This window comes from Mizuhopecten yessoensis, unplaced genomic scaffold (assembly GCF_002113885.1).
Source record: "Mizuhopecten yessoensis strain PY_sf001 unplaced genomic scaffold, ASM211388v2 scaffold10283, whole genome shotgun sequence".
Lineage (NCBI taxonomy): Eukaryota > Metazoa > Mollusca > Bivalvia > Pectinida > Pectinidae > Mizuhopecten > Mizuhopecten yessoensis.
The window spans coordinates 69,475-89,220 of record NW_018408469.1 but is presented as its reverse complement, the minus strand read 5'-3'; the positions used below and the strand labels follow the sequence as shown (position 1 = coordinate 89,220).

At 34.6% G+C, this 19,746-nt stretch overlaps 1 protein-coding gene and 1 long non-coding RNA gene across 2 annotated transcripts in view; both read right to left on the bottom strand.

Annotated features, from left to right (window-relative positions):
* Nucleotides 1-2,460: 2,460 nt before the first annotated feature.
* LOC110460009 lies at nucleotides 2,461-5,385 on the bottom strand. Its single transcript, XR_002463954.1, has 4 exons — nucleotides 4,536-5,385; nucleotides 4,020-4,107; nucleotides 3,412-3,485; nucleotides 2,461-2,903 (listed from the first exon to the last, which is right to left on the bottom strand). It is a non-coding gene; the product is annotated as an uncharacterized LOC110460009 (long non-coding RNA).
* A 1,733-nt stretch (nucleotides 5,386-7,118) lies between these two features.
* The window catches only part of LOC110460008 (carcinoembryonic antigen-related cell adhesion molecule 5-like), a 39,369-nt gene continuing 26,741 nt past the window's right edge, over nucleotides 7,119-19,746 (bottom strand). The window contains exons 4-5 of the mRNA XM_021512696.1: nucleotides 9,151-9,411; nucleotides 7,119-8,159 (exon numbers count right to left, since the gene is read on the bottom strand). Of these exons, the coding sequence (XP_021368371.1) occupies nucleotides 7,852-8,159; nucleotides 9,151-9,411 (569 nt within the window). The 3' untranslated portion in view covers nucleotides 7,119-7,851. The remainder of the gene's footprint in view (nucleotides 8,160-9,150; nucleotides 9,412-19,746) is intronic.

Genomic DNA, 19,746 nt, shown 5'->3' with positions numbered 1-19,746 from the left:
ACGCCTCCTTCGTAGGGTGAATGCGCTTTAACTTAAAGTCAACAAGCATATACAAGTAACTTTTTTCTCAATATCTAATAAAATAGCAGGTTTGTTTATTATTGGTGTGCATATCCACTATAAACCCAAATTAAGTGAAGTACGCCCACTGCTGAAAATAATTGTTGTCGAATTTACTTGAACTACTTGTTTATCCAAAATAACGCACAGGCATTGCTTGGCATGGTACAATGTACTGCTGCTGGTGTCCTATCAACTGGCATATGTTGTTGTTTATCTTCTTAAGTTTCAGTTCTGCTCATAATGTTGGTGCCATATATATAATCGCAACAAAATGAATAGTTTAACTGTTTCACAACTTTCATATAACCATTAACTATTGTCATCATATGTGCCAGTACCACTGTTTCCGCCAACCCCAGTCCTTAAACTACCCATGTACTGGTTTAACTGTTCTAAGCACCATTACAAGTATTGCTACTGCCACCTGATGTAGTAGTATAATAATTGTCACCCTATGTACTGGCATCACTGCTGTCACCCTATGTACTAATTACTTCAGTTGATAGCGTATATTACAGTATTACTGTTGTTACCATCAGTTAAAGTATAACTGTTGACATACTAAAATATAGCATTCCTGATGTCCTCCTATGCTTTGGTTTGACTGTTGTCACACTATGTACCAGCATTACTGTTGCCACTGCATGTACTAGTATTTCAGTTGTTACCTCATTTACTAATATTATTATTATCGCTTTATGTTCTAGTATCATTTCTGTTACCCTAAGTACTACTATTACTACTGTCACCCTATGTCCCAATATTACTGTTGTCACCTTATGTACTATAATTACTGCTGTCACAATATAAACTAGTATGACTGTTGTCACCCTATATATTATAACTATTGTCACCCTATGTGGTATTCTGACTGTTGTCAACCTATGTATTATTAATACTGCTGTCACCCTATGGACAAGCACTACTGTTGTCACCCTATGTACTAGTATTACTGGTGGCACCTTTTGTACTAATATTATTGTAGCCACCCTATGTACTATCATTACTGTTTTCACTCTTTTGTTAAGTATTGCCTTAGCACACTGTCCTAGCAGACAGAAGCTGAATCATGAACAATAAATATATTGATAAAAAGAAACATTGTTTATAAATATCTCGTGTAGTTTGTTTAATGATCGAATACAAAATACACTTCTCGCCATCAATAATAAAGAATGATATAGTTTTCTTAAAAAAAACGGAAAAAAATAGGCGATACATTATGTAGTATTTTCTTTACATTTATTTTTAGTAGTTTTAAGTCACAAATAAAATTGTCTTAGTCTTCCATATAATTAAAATCAATCTTATAAAAAGAAATGTTTTTGTGTTGTTATTAAGAACATCGTAAAGAAAAAAACTGCATGCGTTATTTTCTTCACTCCGACACACATTATTACGTATTTTAAATTTAATTTAAGAAATAAATAGAAATAGTGAAATAAAACAAAAATGATTTGTTATTTTTAATAAATTTTAACATGATACTTATGACTTCAATAAAAAAAAAAACAACATTTAGGGCGAAAGAACCTAGGGCGAACGGAGTTTAGGGCGAAACAGCCTTTAGCGCGAACGGGATTGAGGGCGAAACAAACAGTTACCGTATCATTAAGGTGTTAACTTGCTTTTTGTAATCTCTTACTTAAAGCAAACTGTTGTCGTGTCTAACATTCTAGTTAAAGGTTTCACTCCGTCTCTCTAATACTCTGTTGGCAAAATGTGTCAAATTGGGTATCTTAGCAGTTAATACACATCATTCTATGGGTCGCTATGTCTAGCACACCTGTCAAACGTTTGGTGTTTTGTTGTTTGTCCTACTTTATGATACACAGTGGAATTGGTTGTTTTGTCTTTATTATAACATAACATATTATCATGTTTTTGAGGTAATAACATCATAGTAAATGGAATCATGAAATAGGGAAAATTGAAAATTATATATCGATTTGTTTGTCAAAAGTACGACTTCATTGGGAACTCAAAAATGTATGCAGAAATTAAATAAACTTTACCCAAGGTTACTATAGACTGATACTTGTATCAATATTTGCCCGCTTTCGGGAAATTCGCCAACGCCCCAAATGCTGTCATATCATACGTTTATATAAGATTGAGACAACTTTACCAAATGATACTTTTAACCAAATTTTGTTGAAATAACTCTATTCATATTGAAGTTTTACACATCTATCCTGATGTTCCCCTATAATGTGATGTAAAGTATACTGACGGAAGGACGGATGACTCCAAGCAACGACATATATGGAAGCAAATCCTACGATAATACAAATTCGGATACATTAGTGAATTCTCTTGTGGAACTGTACTTAATATTATTGTAATTTACTCTGTTGCTAAGCACTACTTACAAGTATTTTTGTCGTCGAAGAATGTATTCATATTTTTTTATTAATATGCTAAGCGGATGTACTGTATTCAAAAAAAAATTCTCGTAAATCGTTGAAGTTATTATGAATTAAATGACGTCATTAAGTAATGGCAGACACCTTCAGGGGTACATATTTTCTTGCACCAAACGAGATAGCTCAGCTGTTAAGGAAAACTAAAATTCTAAATAATATTACAAGTAACACTGAGATAAACAATAAAATATTTTATGTTGTTCTAAATTTTACATACAATTGTCATATTTCTGTTCCTTTTTTAATGTTGAGAAAACAGACATCCTTAATTAAGCGCTTGTGCTGTTTATACCAACAACTAATGAAATATAGTAATTGAAAAAGTCCGCTTTCCATGCCAAGAACGCTTGCAGTTGTACATCATTGGTGATTCGGAAGGGTTTACTGCCTAGATCACGTGACTGTTATCATCACCTTAATACAAGAAAAAAAAAAAAAAAAACTATATTCGATTACAATGCATCTCAAATACTCACTTTCTTTTTATTGATGCAATGAAAAATGAAAAAAAAAGATGAAAAACACTTTGAAATATTTGCAAAACTCTATAAAAAAGGGACTTGACCATGTAATTATCCCGGGTTTGTTTTTTGTTTTAATAGCAACGAGCACTAGTGATAAATAATAATACACATATTGCTTTTCATTTACAAAGTCAAGTTTATAACAACTTAGATAATTTCTTTACTCAAAAACATGATTTGTAGTGACTACGTTTATTTCTTGTAGATGTAGTTAATATGATAAACGTTGGTCCTCCTGTCAGTTTCTACGTTAAACAATGTAACAACATTTGTATAGATCGTCAAACATGTGTGAAATATGTCTGCGACAAGGTAATCATTACATTTCTGACAAAATTATTATATTTTTACGTTTAAATTGAAAACATGACGATAGTTTGTGTGTTCACATCACTTACACTTTTTCATCTTTATATCCACACACTTGGGTTTCCTTGAGTAGCCCGTCAACAGATACATGTTGGAGAAACACCTGCAAAACGACGTAAACATACCAACTAAATCTGATTGTTAAAGGAACCAAATCCTTCTCTTTAAACAAGAAATATTTATGTTCTTACAGATATAATGAATGTTAACTTTCAAGAACTCTTAGTAATGATATATGGAGTAATAAAATATCCAGGCATTATAGCACATGGTATTTTCCTATATGTTATAAGTAATACTAATGGTATTTTTACTCATATTTTTACTAGAGATATATGTCAAAACCAAAGTGATCGAAACCAAATTATTGTGATGAGTGGTAATAAATATGACAATCGTTATATAATTCCTATGTCGATTTTTATACGAAGTATGAGTAATAGATGTTTTGAAAAGTATAAATTTACCTTAGGTCTCATGAAACTTACCAATATTTACTCATATAGTTTGATACGATTTAAACATTAAAAATTCACTGTTATGGAATTGTTTCGTTTAAAAAAGTAGACAGAACCGTATTCTACTAAATTCTCCTTTTTAAAGAAGGAGTCGTGGGTAAATGCAAAACACGTATTACCTTTTCAACAAGGAATAGCTGATCCATCCAGTGTCGGTTTGACCAGTATCATTTAGATCTGCATTTCACGTTACTATATACGGTCTATCTGGAAGTATCAGTACAAATCTTAAATCGAGATATCTTTTCACTAATGAATGTAACCACATTACCAATTTGTATTTCAAAGTACTTGTTTCCATATTTGAGTGTACTAAATCGTCTCTGTTTATCATTAATTTATTTCACCTTTTCTCATAGGAAAAATACCCCTAGTTAGATAAGCTGTTTTCTGTGTTTAGTTGGCGACTCCCATACAAATGTTTTTCGTACAAATGTTAATAAAGAATACGTAATTAACGCTATTACTTTTATGATCGTAAGCCGAACCAATACAAGACAATAATTCCTGTCCACCTATCATTATTCAAGTTGTCTCATCTAGGACAACACTATTTCATATTTCTAATATTCAAACTATGGACGTGTATAGATAAAAAATCGATGCAGTATTTCAGTACGTGTTTATATCCTTACCAGAACACTGCCGTTGAAATAGCATCGACATCGTTTGTGAAAAGTTGGTTATGTTGGTGCTGAAGTCGCTAACTGGTATGTCTCCAAACCGTCCACCTAATCTTAGAAAACAATACAACACCCTGCCCATCTAAACCGAATATATCCACCCATATATTCACTCTGGCACACACTTTCAGCAACATGACAAACACATGCTTATTGAATTGACGACACAATACTTTACGTTAAAGAGAAATCAACACAGACAACACGAAACGGCGAGAAACGATACTATAGTAGCATAGTTATCAAAATTGTGTTATATTATAAGCAAACTTGTCATATAGATTATATAGTTTATCATAAGGAAGTGTATGAAATGTCTGACCATATTACATAGCATCGTGTTACTATATATCATACGTCAAACCTGAAATAAAATAGCAGGTGTAATATTAATGATACCGGAATAACCTTTCACATGAAATTCACACTACTTGTATTATTAATGCGTGGTAAGTAATCACTTCATACTATATTTTTATATATAATAGTTAAACTCACTAAGAAATGAACATCATATATAGAAATTAAACTAGCTGGTTTGGTGTAACTCGTGGAATAACCAACGTATTTTACTAAAATGAGACCACAATGTAACAACAAGTATTTTCACAAGATAATATCTGACACCTGACATTAACCACCATCAAACACTTAATCGATATAGATTGGTTAGTAGATATCAATCAATTTTATTTATTAATTTTCAAGCAAATATATTACGGCTTTACCGATATGACATACAAAACATAAACATACATATTTGATTAATCAGGCAGATAATGTTGGTACATGTACATTAATAGTTACAATACGTAACGATTAATTTATGTTTTACTACATTGCTATGTTACTAAAATGATAATATAATATACGATATATACGGCATCTGTATCCTTACAATATCAATCCGTTGTATTCTTATTTGAAACTAGTTGAACTAAAACAGGTAAAGGTAAGGTAAAGACGTTTCGCTACACTCCATCGTATAACAAATAGAAGGATGTAAATAATTCAACAGGTATTGAAATTCATTTTAATCCTTAGCAGAAAGCTATATGACAAATAATTCATAAAGGAACCTTTACAAATTATTTCTGATATTTTTTTCCCAAACTTTGTTTCAATCTTAGAATAAAGTGTTTCCTCTAAGTATTCTATGAAGGGGTAACTTTAGTCCCCATCGCTGTATCCTTAATATGTTGAAAATATCCTTGATAAAAATAAAAAAAGTATTACGATTGAGAACAATGTCTAGAGCTTGAGGCGCAGAAAATCAAAATCGTCTTTGATATAAACTGTTTACACTTAAAACCTTAGAAAGGTTCAGAATGAGGTCTACAAGATGACTCAAACGTTGCGTTGCAATATTAGGACCGCCTACGCTCGGTTTAAACTTCGATCCGTAGGAGTTTCAACTTCAATATACATACAGTTTTGTTCTTCTATAGCTTTACTTATAATAGATTTTTTTTTAATTTTAGGCAAACCATAGAAATAACTAGTTGTATGCATAAAATTGACAAGATAATCTATCTCCTTTTTATGTAGGCACGCTTCATGTGTCGTATTAGCTCGTTGATTGATCTACGGGTTTCCGCATCGAAATCGTCACTTGCCGAAGTATTAAATTCAACATTACTAAGCATGTTATGTGTGCATTCACAAAAGAAATATCTATTCATGACTACTACTGCATTGCCTTTATCTGCTTTTTTCTTAAAGAATCCAAAGCACATCTGTAAGACAGATTACTTTTTACGTGTTTATGACTATTATTATGTAAAGGGATTTTTTTTTTAAACTAGTAATGACTTCTTCTCAATATTCGTCCGAACTTCTTGGTGGGTTTCATTGCAAATTGTTATAGACTTACGCCGTTGTTTCCAACTTATCGCATAGACGAAGTGTTATGCAGAATTTTAGAATGTCCGCCTGAAGTTCTTCGTTATCGTTTTTATCTGGTGTTGGACAAAATTTAAAACCCTTTGATAGCAAATCAATTTCATCTTTTGATAATTTTCTTTTAGATAAATGAATAACCTTTGGGGGACCTCGCTCTACCATATTTGATTTAATTTTGTCTGTTGGGTGTCGTTGCTTTTTCTTTTTCTTTTTGTTCCTCCAACTTTGTTTACATTTGAACAACGCCCTAAAAAATGGTATTTTACACTTTGACTTTTATATGTCGTCCCCGATTCCCGATATAATCCATGTGTTCCTGTAACGTCATCTTGTCTGCTGTAAGCTTTTTAAATGAAATAAATCTGAAGCTTCATGTGAAGGGTAAAATCAGCTAGTTTTTTAGTCGGTCGTTATATCTTATTTTTTCTATTGATATATGAATATTAACTGTCCATGTGAAGTAGGTAAGTATTGAAAAAAAATATGATTTAACAACCGACGAAAAAAAACAGGCTGCTTTTACCATTCACATTGAATTTAAAATCTGAAGATCCCTGTGAAGGGTGAAATCAGCTTGTCGCTTAGCCGGTAGTTATATCTTATTTGCTCTGTGAACATATATTATACGTTAAATTCGTTTTGTTATTCGTACACTGACGGTATTTCTTAAGAATCACTGACGGAAAGCAAATATTTGCGACAAAAAATATAGTAGAAGTATTCTTATTTTTGACTTTTATCAGTTTTACAACTTTAGGCAAACAATGTTTTTTGTTTTTGTTTTGTTTTTATCAGGTCCGCCGTTGATTGGTGTCGTCGTTAACATTAAAAACAATATATATATTAACATTTATCTGCCAGGGTCACGCTTTGGTTCCTGACTTAATCTATATTCAGTGCTATGATATGTAGGAGGCAGTCGGGATCAGGAATTCGCGGATTCATCAATTGTATACCGTCACTTATTAGTTTGATTGATTAGTACAATTCCTTGTTATCAAATTAATTACATGTACGATTCTATATCAACACACCTAATTTTTAAAAGGCTTTCGTTGTGTAACGGGAGAGTATTAAATGTGCAAGACCATTTTTTTAAACTGTACTGGTCCTTGATATCTTTTTTTTTTTTGACAACTGCCCATAATGTTACATACTCCTTTGTTTACCATTTATGCGTATTAACTTAATTCAATTGTTTTGAGAGACTCGTGCAGGTGAGTTGGGCAAGGCCATACAGTGTCTAATTGTGTTACAGCGGATGACAGTACATTTGAAAACACGAATAGTTAATTGCGGTAAAGGGGAATCTTTAGAAGTTATAAAATTATATAGATGACAAATGCATCAGTTTATTTATGTTTGTTTAACCATGAACGTGCAATTTAAACGCCCGCCCAACGTTGCTACAATACTTACACCTGACGATAAGATTCCAGGTCTTTGTTCCCTGACCGACACTGTTACTGGCTGAACATGTGTATTGTCCTGCATTTCCCCTCACGGCCGTGGACAGAGATAGAGGATTTGGGTAAGTTGTGCCTGCGTTCGACCAGATGTATGTACATGGCGGTTCACAGTCAGCAAAACAGACGATATCTGACACAGTCTGATTCTCAACTCTTTCTAACACATCTTTGTTTGGCTGGAATGATATGCTGTTACCTGGTCCATCTATAAGATACATATATGATGCACCTTATTTTTAGTACCTATTGAACTTTATAATAAGCAACCGCCTGACAAAAACAAATATAAGAAAAAATATCAACTATATAATGCCTATACCTTATAGACAACAATCAATCGTGAGTCGTCGGGAGTTTCCGCTGGTTACCATTTAACCTTTCCACAGCAGGTATACACATTAATACATGTAGCTAAAAGAAGTATTTCCATAATACAACTACAAAATCACTTAAAAGTAAATGGAAAACTCCTGGAAAACGACCTGATACGGCAAAAAACAAAGGACAGCACTTGGATAAGTTCACGTGTCTACGTTGTCCATCCCAATCACTCGTCATAGGTGGCGGCATCACCATATAGAACCATTCGGAATATACATTTACAGCTTGCATGAAGAATCGGTCTGTTTGTGTTTTTAATTTATTTTGTATTATTCTCCTGTCATTTATTCCAATATATCTGTTTCGCATTGTATATACAAGCAGCAAACTTACATTTCACAACCAAAACATAAAAGAAAATATACAAAATTGAAATATACAGAAAAAAGTGAAATAAATCAATTCATTACGCTATTTAATCAATCTTACTTAAGATAACTAATTTAGCTATTTCAATCAAAATGCATGTTTGAATATGGTATACTTTGCGAATGCATGTACTTGTATTCATGTGTACAGATACATCAGCCAATTGAAAGACTCTACGGAACATTCCAGCCATGATGTATCTGAGCCAGGGGAGCCAGAAGATAGCAGGAAATACTTACCAACCTCGTTATTTTTTATTCTATGTAAACTTAACATTAGTGAAAAATGTGTGTAAGCCTGTAAGCCCTCCCATGTCGAGGACATATACATGTTATGGGCTGAACCCAGGGCCTCTCAACCCTGGCAGTCTCCTTTCTTTCTCTGCTAAGGAAATTAATTAAAGGAGATAACACGGATCAACCACGACACCCTTTCTTAATACGTACAGTTTACTGTAACAGTGACGTCACTAGATGTCTGATTTCCGTATTTGTTACTGGCCGTACACCTGTACACGCCCGTCTGACCACGTTGTATGTTGGTGAGCTGGATATCTGACCCTGTTGTGTGGGACTGCTCATCCTTTGTCCAGCTGTAGGTACAGACTGGGTTACAGTCAGACGAACACGTGACGGTAGGGAGAGTCTGTCCCTCTTGAGGAGTGTAGGATGTAGTCGATGGGGTCAAGTGCACAGTTGCAGGACCACCTTTAATAATAATCAAAGAAAACAAATGTAAGATACAATTTAAATGATTCGGTATTTCCTATCTATAGATTAACAAACTGGCATATGTATAGGTACATGTAACTACTCTCCTTATAACTGATACTCTTTGTAGCATTAACTTTTGTGGATGGTGTTTTTCTCATCTTGAATCACGAGTATGAAAACATCAGAAGTAAAAATATGTTTCAATATATTAATATTTACGTCCATTAGGCAAATTTGTTTACGTGGAATGGACATTACATTGACAAGCGAGCAAAATTAACTTGACAAAAACAAAGAATATTAATTAGGATAATTATGACTAGATTTTGTGTTTTAGTTTTGGTTTGTTTTCATTTGGATTAACGCGCTTTTTTACCTTGTAGAAATGCAGAAAGAAAATGTAAAGATGCAATATTTGTCAATGGATAAAGCAGATTTATTTTAGTTTGGAAAGGGGCGTGCTATTAACAGCTTAGGTCATATATAGGACCTTGTAAGGACGCCCTACGTGAGACAACTTTAGTGTATGGATCTCACGGAAGCGGGTGAGCATTGCTGTGGTGCTACGGAATCTTTCATCGGAGTAAATCAGCCTGAAAATGAACCGTCTGTTGGGGATGACCTGACTGGTTGATAAAGTTTCAAGAGCGGCAGAGAGGTGTCCAGATGATAAGTCGTATGTCTACCAAATTCAAAACTAAGGGGATGAAGGCTGAATATGCGTTGCAGGCGACTCGTGAAAACATTCCAAACCACATCGCGAACTTTTCCGATCAATCCAGCATGGCACTGAGCCCATATGAAACGAATTGTTCGACGTGCTTTGTTAAAATCAAATGAGAAATGCAAATTGTGCAAGGATTTAGAATTGTAAAAATATTTAACCGCCAGTGAACAAGGGTTATTAAAGAAAACAAAAGAATGCCGACGTGTAGACAAAACTGTCATTCAAACTCAAAATCGATGAACACAATTTAGGAAAGAAACAATAATACAAGGTGCTTTGCAGGGTTCGCGTATTTTGATTCAGCGAAGACAGCTGCCATGTAAATCGATGTCACGTATCAAATAAACACAAGTGTCTCATAATCAACGATATTTCAATATCATACAGGTAAATAAACAAAATATGAAACTAGAGCAACTATCGCATAATGATATGCACCATAGCGATATCACATCTTCGTTATTGAACCACCTGGCGACAGCTGGGCACAGATAGCAACAATCAAAAAGACGTCCTATGTTATGCTGAGAACGGAGTGGTAGTTTAAGGGCTATTATCTCATTATTAACGTATATGTCCGTGTCGATACTTAAATATTTTGGGAATGATTACAGAATTGTGTTATGTATGTGAGAGAAACATATTATGTGTTAGAGAGAAACGTTTCTCTAATCATGGACAAGTGCATCCGCACTTTAACCGGTGTGATATTCCTTGTCTCACCACAGGGTTGAGACGGGGGGATTCCCCTATTCGTAACAATGGTATGACGTCACTTCAACAATGCAATGACGTCACGTCAACAATCCATCAACGTCACGTCAACTCTGAGTTTATCATGTAAGGTTATCATGATATTGTGTATATGATACGCAATGGACCATTCACCCCCTTGTGGATGAGATAAGGGAATCTCAACCCAAGGGGACAAATTCTTAAGCGGCAAAACACTCGGCAAAGCCTCGTGTTTGGCAACTTAAGAATCTTTCTTCTTGGGTTGAGATTCCCCTATCCCACCACAAAGGGTGCGAGATATTCTTTTAATTATGTGATAGAGAGAAACATATTATATGAGAGAGATAAACATGTTATGTGAGACAGATAAACATGATATGTGAGAGAAAGAAAGATAATATGTGAGAAAGAGAGAAACATATTAAATGATAGAGAGAAACATATTATTTGTGAGAGTGAAACATATTACGTGATGGAGAAAAATAATTATGTGTGAGATATAAATATATTATATGAGAGAGAGAAACATATTATGTGAGATAGAGAAACATATTATGTGAGAGAGAGAAACATATGATGTGTGAGAGAGACATGTACTATGTGTGAGAGAGAAATGTATTATATGTGCGGGTTTTACATGTTTATATGGTTTTGGTGTTGCCATGGAATTACATTTATTACAAATCATCATGTTAATTTGGGGAAATATGGTAGACAGTTGTTTTTGTTTGTATTTTGTTTTGATTGTTGTTGAAACAGGCTCGTTTTCACTACATTTTGTGCGTGTATATATGTAAGCCTATATACTCTGAGGTCATAAAGTTAGTTCGTTCTTCAAATGCAATAACCACAATACCTCCTCCATGAGGTTTAAATGTCCTATGTCTCTTTGTTTAGAAAATAATACCCCTGTAAGCGTTTAGAAGATTGGTCATTTTAACCAAGATCAATTACCTTTAGTTCAAATTCAACTTAATTTGATATTAACAAATTACAGGCTGAAAAATACACACTGTCTACATTAACATGTCATTAAAATCACATATAGATTTTTGAATAGTGTAATAGACGTAAGTGTTATGCCCCGTTAAACTAACCGAGTATTTTTAAACGTTAATCTCAGATGTTCTCTGATGTAAACATGATCTGTCGCAAACGCTGATTTAGTCATGGGTTATCCCAAGGTCGCTTGTTTGTAACGCATGTGTAGTCAGACGGAATTTACGAACATGATTATCACAGGTTAAATCAGTTTATCGTGTGATCTAAATTAGGCTGTATATTGTAAGTCAGATATTTTAAATCCAATGCACAATATGTAATACGAATGCACATAATATACATGTATTAGGACGAGGGTTTGTATTGCTAGCTTAATGAATGATTTCAAAAACAATGTCTCATTCATTATTGATTAAAAAACATGACTACCAGGACGTATATTAATAGCGATTACATCAGCGTAGTCAATAGGGACCCAACACAATCATGCTAATAAAACACTGCCTGAAAGGGGCATCACGGTGAAGTATTTTTTTTTTTGTCGTTTTTTTTTTCAAATACTACATAAACATATTAAGTGAGACTCCGTATGGAAAACAACGATCGGATTTGGCTTAAATAGATTCATAAAAATGATTAAATCTAAGAAAATCATCGGTTTTTCTACCTGTCTGACCAACGTTTTGTTCAGGGTTTTCACTCTACTAGCGCATGCGCTTAGCACACCATTTCTTTATAAACAAAATGACTGACCGTGTGAAGTAAGCGAACGAAAAGTGTTGGACCGTGTCAGCTACGAAACGAAAACTTGCCCAATGGTCAAATAATTGCGCAAGGAGTACATTACGGAATCATTATTGCAGGTGGGCAGTATTCAAAGGCGAAAATAACTGTCCTAGCAGTTACTACGGTGCATGTATTCTTCCGGATAGCCGGTTAAGCTGAAATGGAATTGACAAAAATGCTAGCGCTGTTTATGTTATGAATGCATATCTAAAACTACTAAACTCGCTAGTATCTTTGTCTGAGTTTGAACACAGACGAACTTAGTTCAATATGTTAATGGGCATGCATCGGAGAGTTTACTTTTTGTTTCTATATTTATACAGTGGTTTATGCAAAAGGAAGGGATAAGTGCGCTATTAGATTTACATAATTGATAATATTACCGGGTTCAGTAAAATGTTTGATTTTATTATTTTGCTGAATTAAACGATTATTTGTGTGTTTACATGCAAGATTAAATTAGTACTAATATGAATACCCGGCCTCCTATGCCCCGGCAATATATAAAAAAGCACAAGGAAGGTTTGAGGGAAGGTGTTCAGCCCCGTACCATCTGTACCTGTCACATTCCGGTACTAAATTCAATATATATTTGTAAATATCTACTTTATGTTTATGCCTATTATCATTGTTGACATTTAATTGTAAATGTATGACGGGAGAAGTCTGTGATAAATTGTAAAAACTTGTGCCCCATCGCTTGTTCAATTTTATTGGCAACAAATATGTTTAAAGCTAAATAAGTTTAAATTTTGAATATTGGCAAGAGTGCAATTAACTTCTGATGATGAAGAATTACTGTTCAATAAGTTTGAATACGGACTTAGAAATCATATTATTTGGTTTCATAGTGCTGTAAGAAGTTGCAGTTGCCTTACGGCCCCTCTGTGGGGGCCACTATGGAAACCGTTTTATATCGCTCAGACCACTTGTGTGTACTGCCTAGTCAGGTGACGTTATCGGCGCTATATTTAGCAGGGCTTTCCCGAACAATTCAAGTGGTCAAACTGCATATTTGGAACGGACTATGAATATGTGAATAGCGAGGTAGCATAAGTGGAAGTGCATACAATACATACATTCATTAAAAAAATATGGCTCTTCACGTGATATACCTTTCATATTAGACGAGTTTATTTTTACGTCTTCGAATGCAGCTAAGATATTACGACGCCGGTGTATTTTGTGATAGGGACAGTCAGGAGTGATCGTATAGTACCACACACTCAAATATCACACCGTTCGCCCAGTGGCTTCTATCATACACTCCATTACTACACAGGAAGGCAAACGAAAATAAAGATGAGAGAGAATAAGTAGGGTAAAATCAGAAGTGTTTCTATAGGACATTAGATAAGTTTGGTCTCTTTGATTCTAGCATACAATGAAGAATGAAACTTTAACATATCCCAGTTTCGTAGGTAAACGCCATAAGACTCTTTCATGCCTTGGGGTGTAGGATAGGAAAATGCCACCTGGATGGTTTTTCAAACTTAATTAAACCCGAGAAAATGAGAGAATATACATTCCTTTTTTAATTATTATATCGAATGCTTTAATGTAATGCTATATGATTAAGTGTCAAAGTAGGGTCATTAGAATTAAGAATTTGGTTTGCATATATGCTAGTTTATACAAAGGTAATTCGTTAATTACATGTTAGCGTACCCTACGATGTGTATAACGCCTATCCTTTACCGTAGTTCAGAGTAGCCGTGTCAGACTTAACACACTGAATGCATTCTGATATAAAATGCCCTTTTATCAAATTGCATTATATCACGAACGGCCGATCCGGTTGTGTACTTTACTGTAGATAATTATAACAGGCGTGTCCGCGTCTCTACCTGTAACATTATTCACGGAACAAAGAAAGCAAGCTGTATTATACCTGTGTGTCCAGTATTTCTTTGCAATTCAATGAGCGACAGATATGTAAATATGTGTAAATCTACATTTAGTTTGCTTTGCTGAATCAACGCTAATTTCCCGCCAAAATCGTTCACCTATAAGGAACTTCCTGGTTGGTATGACACGATCCATTCAGAAATAAAGGTTCACACATAACTACAGTGTGTATGAATTACCTGTAAAACTCGTCGGTGTGTCGCCTAAACATAGTCAACTCGATCAAACCCTCTTACGCTCAAAATTAAAAAAGTCTACCGAGTTGTTCAATTTACCATGTTATATTGACACAAACTTCGAATCGCCAAGGTCTAATGGCTTAGTTGAAAGATATAAACATTAAACACATATATAAACATTAGAACACTTATAAACATTAAGAGAGGTTTTTATTGACATCATAATATGTCAGCAAGTAGTCTGAAAACTATCCTAAACTGTAATTTAATTGTAAACGGGAATGCATAGGATACATTGAAACTTAAAGCCTTTTATCAGTAACATAATCTCATATATCTTGATATTTTATGGTCTGAGGTGGTTTCTTTGAGCAAGATTATCCAAAGTGATTATTTGGAATATTGGAACGCTATGTCGATTAGTTGTGTTTAAACACATTGACAGAGGGTATGTTTGGGTATAAACTCAAATTCAGGCTTGCAAGGAATGCTGAACGACGGAATATATTTAAAGGAATAGAAAAAGAAAACAAAGAAGTATTCATCCAAAAATATATTTATGACGTTTCACAATAGATTATCTAAATAACTGTATACAGTTCGCTATGTTTGATAATAATAATAATGATAATTCGAGGTTCTTATATACCGCTTAACACAACCGTATACGTAGATCGTCTTAAAGCGGTTCACAAATTTTATCCGTGGTTATAGGGCCATTGCAACCAGCCAATATCTTTCTCAACTCCTTGGAGAGCATTCAGCCGGTGCTGCCATTTCGGCGCTCACAGCTAGCATTCTACAATTGTAGCACTGCCCAACCACGTACTCATTTACAGCTGAGTAGACTGGAACAAGCGGGGTAAATTATCTTGCTCAAAAATACAACACAGTGCTGTGCCGTTACTCGAACCCGTAACCCTTAGGTCACAAGCCTGGCGTCGTACCACTAGACTAACGTGCCTCCGAAATATAGGTATATATATATATAGGTATTGTTTTTGGTAATTTTAAATTCCTACGTTTTCAAGTAACGGATGACAAATGGTATAACTTCAACTCAAACAGAAAGCCCAATTGAAAACAATGTTTGTCAGTTAAACATGTTTTTTTTATATGACAACCAAATAATAGGTTTAAACATATCTATTTGGTAAATATGTTGTTGACATTCTTCGGCTTGGCTGAGGTCATAAGGTGACAGTGTCCTGTGATGAAATTCCGTCGTTTTAAAGCAACGAATGACAACGGATATAACATTACGCAAAATAAATCATCATTGAAAAAGTTTTTTCAGTTATAAATGTTTTTTTATATTACAATAAATTAATAGTTCCAACATCTCTCATCGGGTGATTTTAAGGTTTATATTCTTCGGATCGGCTGAGACAATATGGCGACAGTGTCCAGTGGTGACGGAGCAACTGATGGGCGACCTAATATTACCAGAAATGTGTACGTACGTAAAGACGTATCGACTATGCAAGAAGGGACAGACAAACAGGTCTTGGGACAAAATAGCAATGAAAGGCCTCCTCTGTATACTAATAAGCTGGCACATATGTAAGCTGATGGCGCAGATGTTTCTGAAGTCGGATACAAGGGTCAAAAGAGAAATGTCAAATTTGAGAAAACAGGGTCTGGAAAATTCTACATCCATGTGATAAAGAGGATATCAAAGTCGTTCCCATTGCATATTAGAATGGTGAGACTTTTACTGTAAATGTTTGTTATAAGTAAGGATTCCCCTTGATTCCTTTTTAGAGACAGTGATGTCTTTATTGAACAGTTTGGAAGATTTGAATAAATATCTATCACGAAGTTCCTACAGGGAACATAACAAAATAAATAGCAACAGTCTAAGCTTTCGGGCTAAGCTCTTTATCAGGACCATTCAATTACTGATGAGGGGCTAAACCCGAAAGCGTAGATGAAGAGTGTTGTTGCTTTTTATATCCCCTCCAAACTTTGTTGCGGGGGTATAATTACAAATCCCAAGATTCAGATTATATTGGCTGCAGCTATTACTCAAATGTTCCGTAGGCGAAAGTGTTTAAGGTATGTGCAGATATAAACGATGTGTAATACAATGAGTTTTAAATACTTATATTACATATGCATGTACTTAGTTCTTGTTTAGTTTGGCTTGCTGCATTATTTTTTGATCATATAAATGAAATATAATTTGACATTATGTAAATAATATTGTTGGAATGTGATATTGACATGTGACACTGAAGTAAAATAAATTGCATTGCATTATTGTACTAACAGTAAAAGAAAACAAATGGAAATCATACGTTGCTAACTTTTGAAAGATATGCATTTTACCTGTATGGGAATCACTATTGCTTTGCCCGTAATTAAGTACTACGCTGGTCTCATCTGATAAATTAAATAATACCTGTATATAGCACACCAAGTTGTTGGTATTAGGAAGACACAAATTACTTGGCACACAATATAGTATTTGGTCTTGTAGAATTTCCAATCTCTACTAGTGTAAAAGCCCTGAGGGCAAACAAACCCGGGAACAGAAATTGTGATTTATTCCCCAACGCCCCATCCCCTCCATTAGTGACTGTAACTGTACCTGTAAATACTTGCTCCCTTCGAACAGGGATGTGGGTTATTGCTGATTATAAAACTTCTTATATCATAATTTAAAATTTTGTGGGAAAGTATTTGCTTAAAACAGCCGTCGAACCGAAATAAATGTCTGGTTCGCCGCTGGAGCGAGGGCAAGGGCGATATATCTTAATACAGCGACACCATTGATAATTGTCTGCAGCGGCTGATTGAAAGTCATAGATGAATGCCGACAATTGGTATTAGTATCGGCAGTAATCCGTGACGTTAGAACGCGGTCGATAGGTCAGGGCAAACATGCGTAGTCGGCAGACATAGAACGGATGTCAAAACAGAACAAAAAAGGAAAATTTAAATTGGCATTTTACCTTTCTGGGCCCTGCCCTCAGTCCCTTTGTGTGGGTCAGGCTGAAAATTGTCATAGTGTTAAATTGCTATTTTAGGATAATGCTAAAATTATGTTTGAATTATTTCCAATTGAAAACAAACAAAATATACCTAAAAGTATTTAATTTTCTTATATAAACTATAGTAAATTTCATCCCATCCTATGGAGCGAACGTGAAACCCGGGGGTAATGAAATTCACACTTTTGGCAAAGCACCTAAAGACCATTCCATGAAGAGTATTTGTTTCCAGCATATAACTGGTTGTTGAAATTTAAGCTAGTTTGAACTTGTGGGCTCCTCTCTTAAGTCCCTTGGGGTGGGCTAGGCTCAAAATGTTTCCAGTGTCAAACTGTCATATCAGGGTTATGCATAAAATCATGTTTGAATTATTTCAAATGGAAAATGAGCAAAATATACGCACAAGTATTATTTTCTATATACACTGAAGTAAACTTCGCCCTTCCCAGGGGCGAACGTAAAGCCCGGGGGTAATGAAATTAACGATTTTGATAAATAACCTCAAGACCCTTTCATGTATGAAGATTATTTGTTTTCAGCATAACTTGGTCTGAAGAAGGTTTTGAAATTTAAGCCAATTTACCCTTTTTGGCCAAGCTCTAAGCCCCCAGGGGTGGGCTAGGCTCAACATTTGCAAAGAGTGCAGCTGTCGTCTCAGGGTTATAATTTATATCATGTTTGAACTATTTCGAATTGAAAATGAACAAAATATACCAAAAGTATCATTTTCCAATACAAAATATTGTAAATGTTACCACCTCCCCAGGGACGAACGTGAAGCACAGGGGTAATGAAATTCAAAATTTCGACAAACCAGCTCAAGCCCATTCCATGCATGAAGAGTATTGGTTTCCAGCATTAATTTGTCTGAAGAAAACGATTGCTGAAATTTAAGCCAATTTGACCCTTCTGTCCCCATCCTTCAGACTCTTGAGGTAGGTCGGAGTCAAATTATTCATAGCATCAAACGTTCAACTCATGATTATAATTCCATTCAAGTTTGAATTATTTCCAATATAAAATAAAGTATCATTTTCCTATATAAACTAAAGCAAACTTCACCTCCTATCCACAGACGAACGTGAAGCCCGGGAGAAATGAAATTTACAATTTTGACAAAGTACCTCATGACCCTTCCATGTATTTATTTGTTTCCAGCATAACTTGGTCTGAAGAAGGTGATTATTGAAATTAAAGCCAATTTGATCCTTTTTGGCCCCGCCCTCAGCACCTTGGGTTGGGTCAGACTCAAAATGTCCATAGTGTCAATATGTTTTCTCAGGGTTATAATTTAAATCATTTCAAAAAGAAAATGAACAAATTATACCTAAAAGTATCGTTTTATTAAATTAACACTAGTAAATATGTCCCCTTCCCCAGGAGTAAACGTGTAGCCTAGGGGTAATGCAATTCGCAATTTTGATGAAGCACCACAATACCCTTTCATGTATGAAAAGTATTTGTTTCCAGCATGACTGGGTCGTACAAGAAAGATTGTTGAAATTTACATACATAGGTTTTTGGTGCATCTTTGGCCATTGAAACTTTCTGAAAAATTGCATTGTAATTGGTTCAGGGGTTTGTGAGAGGAAGTTGAAAATGTTAATTATTTAAAAATGCACGACGACGGACAACACACGATTGAAATAGGTTACCTGAGACTTTGTCTCAGGTGACCTAAAACGTTGATGGACAACAGATGAAGGACAACACACCATTCCATAAGTTTAAGGCACTTCTAGCCTGGTGAGATACACATAACATTATTATTTCAGAACCACAATGGCAATATCGTCAATATCAAATTTTGCTTCCACTACCTGATGAAAGTTAAGAAACCGTTTAAAATTGTCTTGCATAATAAAAAGATATTCGATCAATTGTGATGATGAATTAGTCAACAACATTTAACATCTAAGAAGTCAGCTTTGACCTCAGATTGATTTCAGTCAAGATCATAATATTTTTAATTAATTTGTACTAAAGTTGAGGCAGA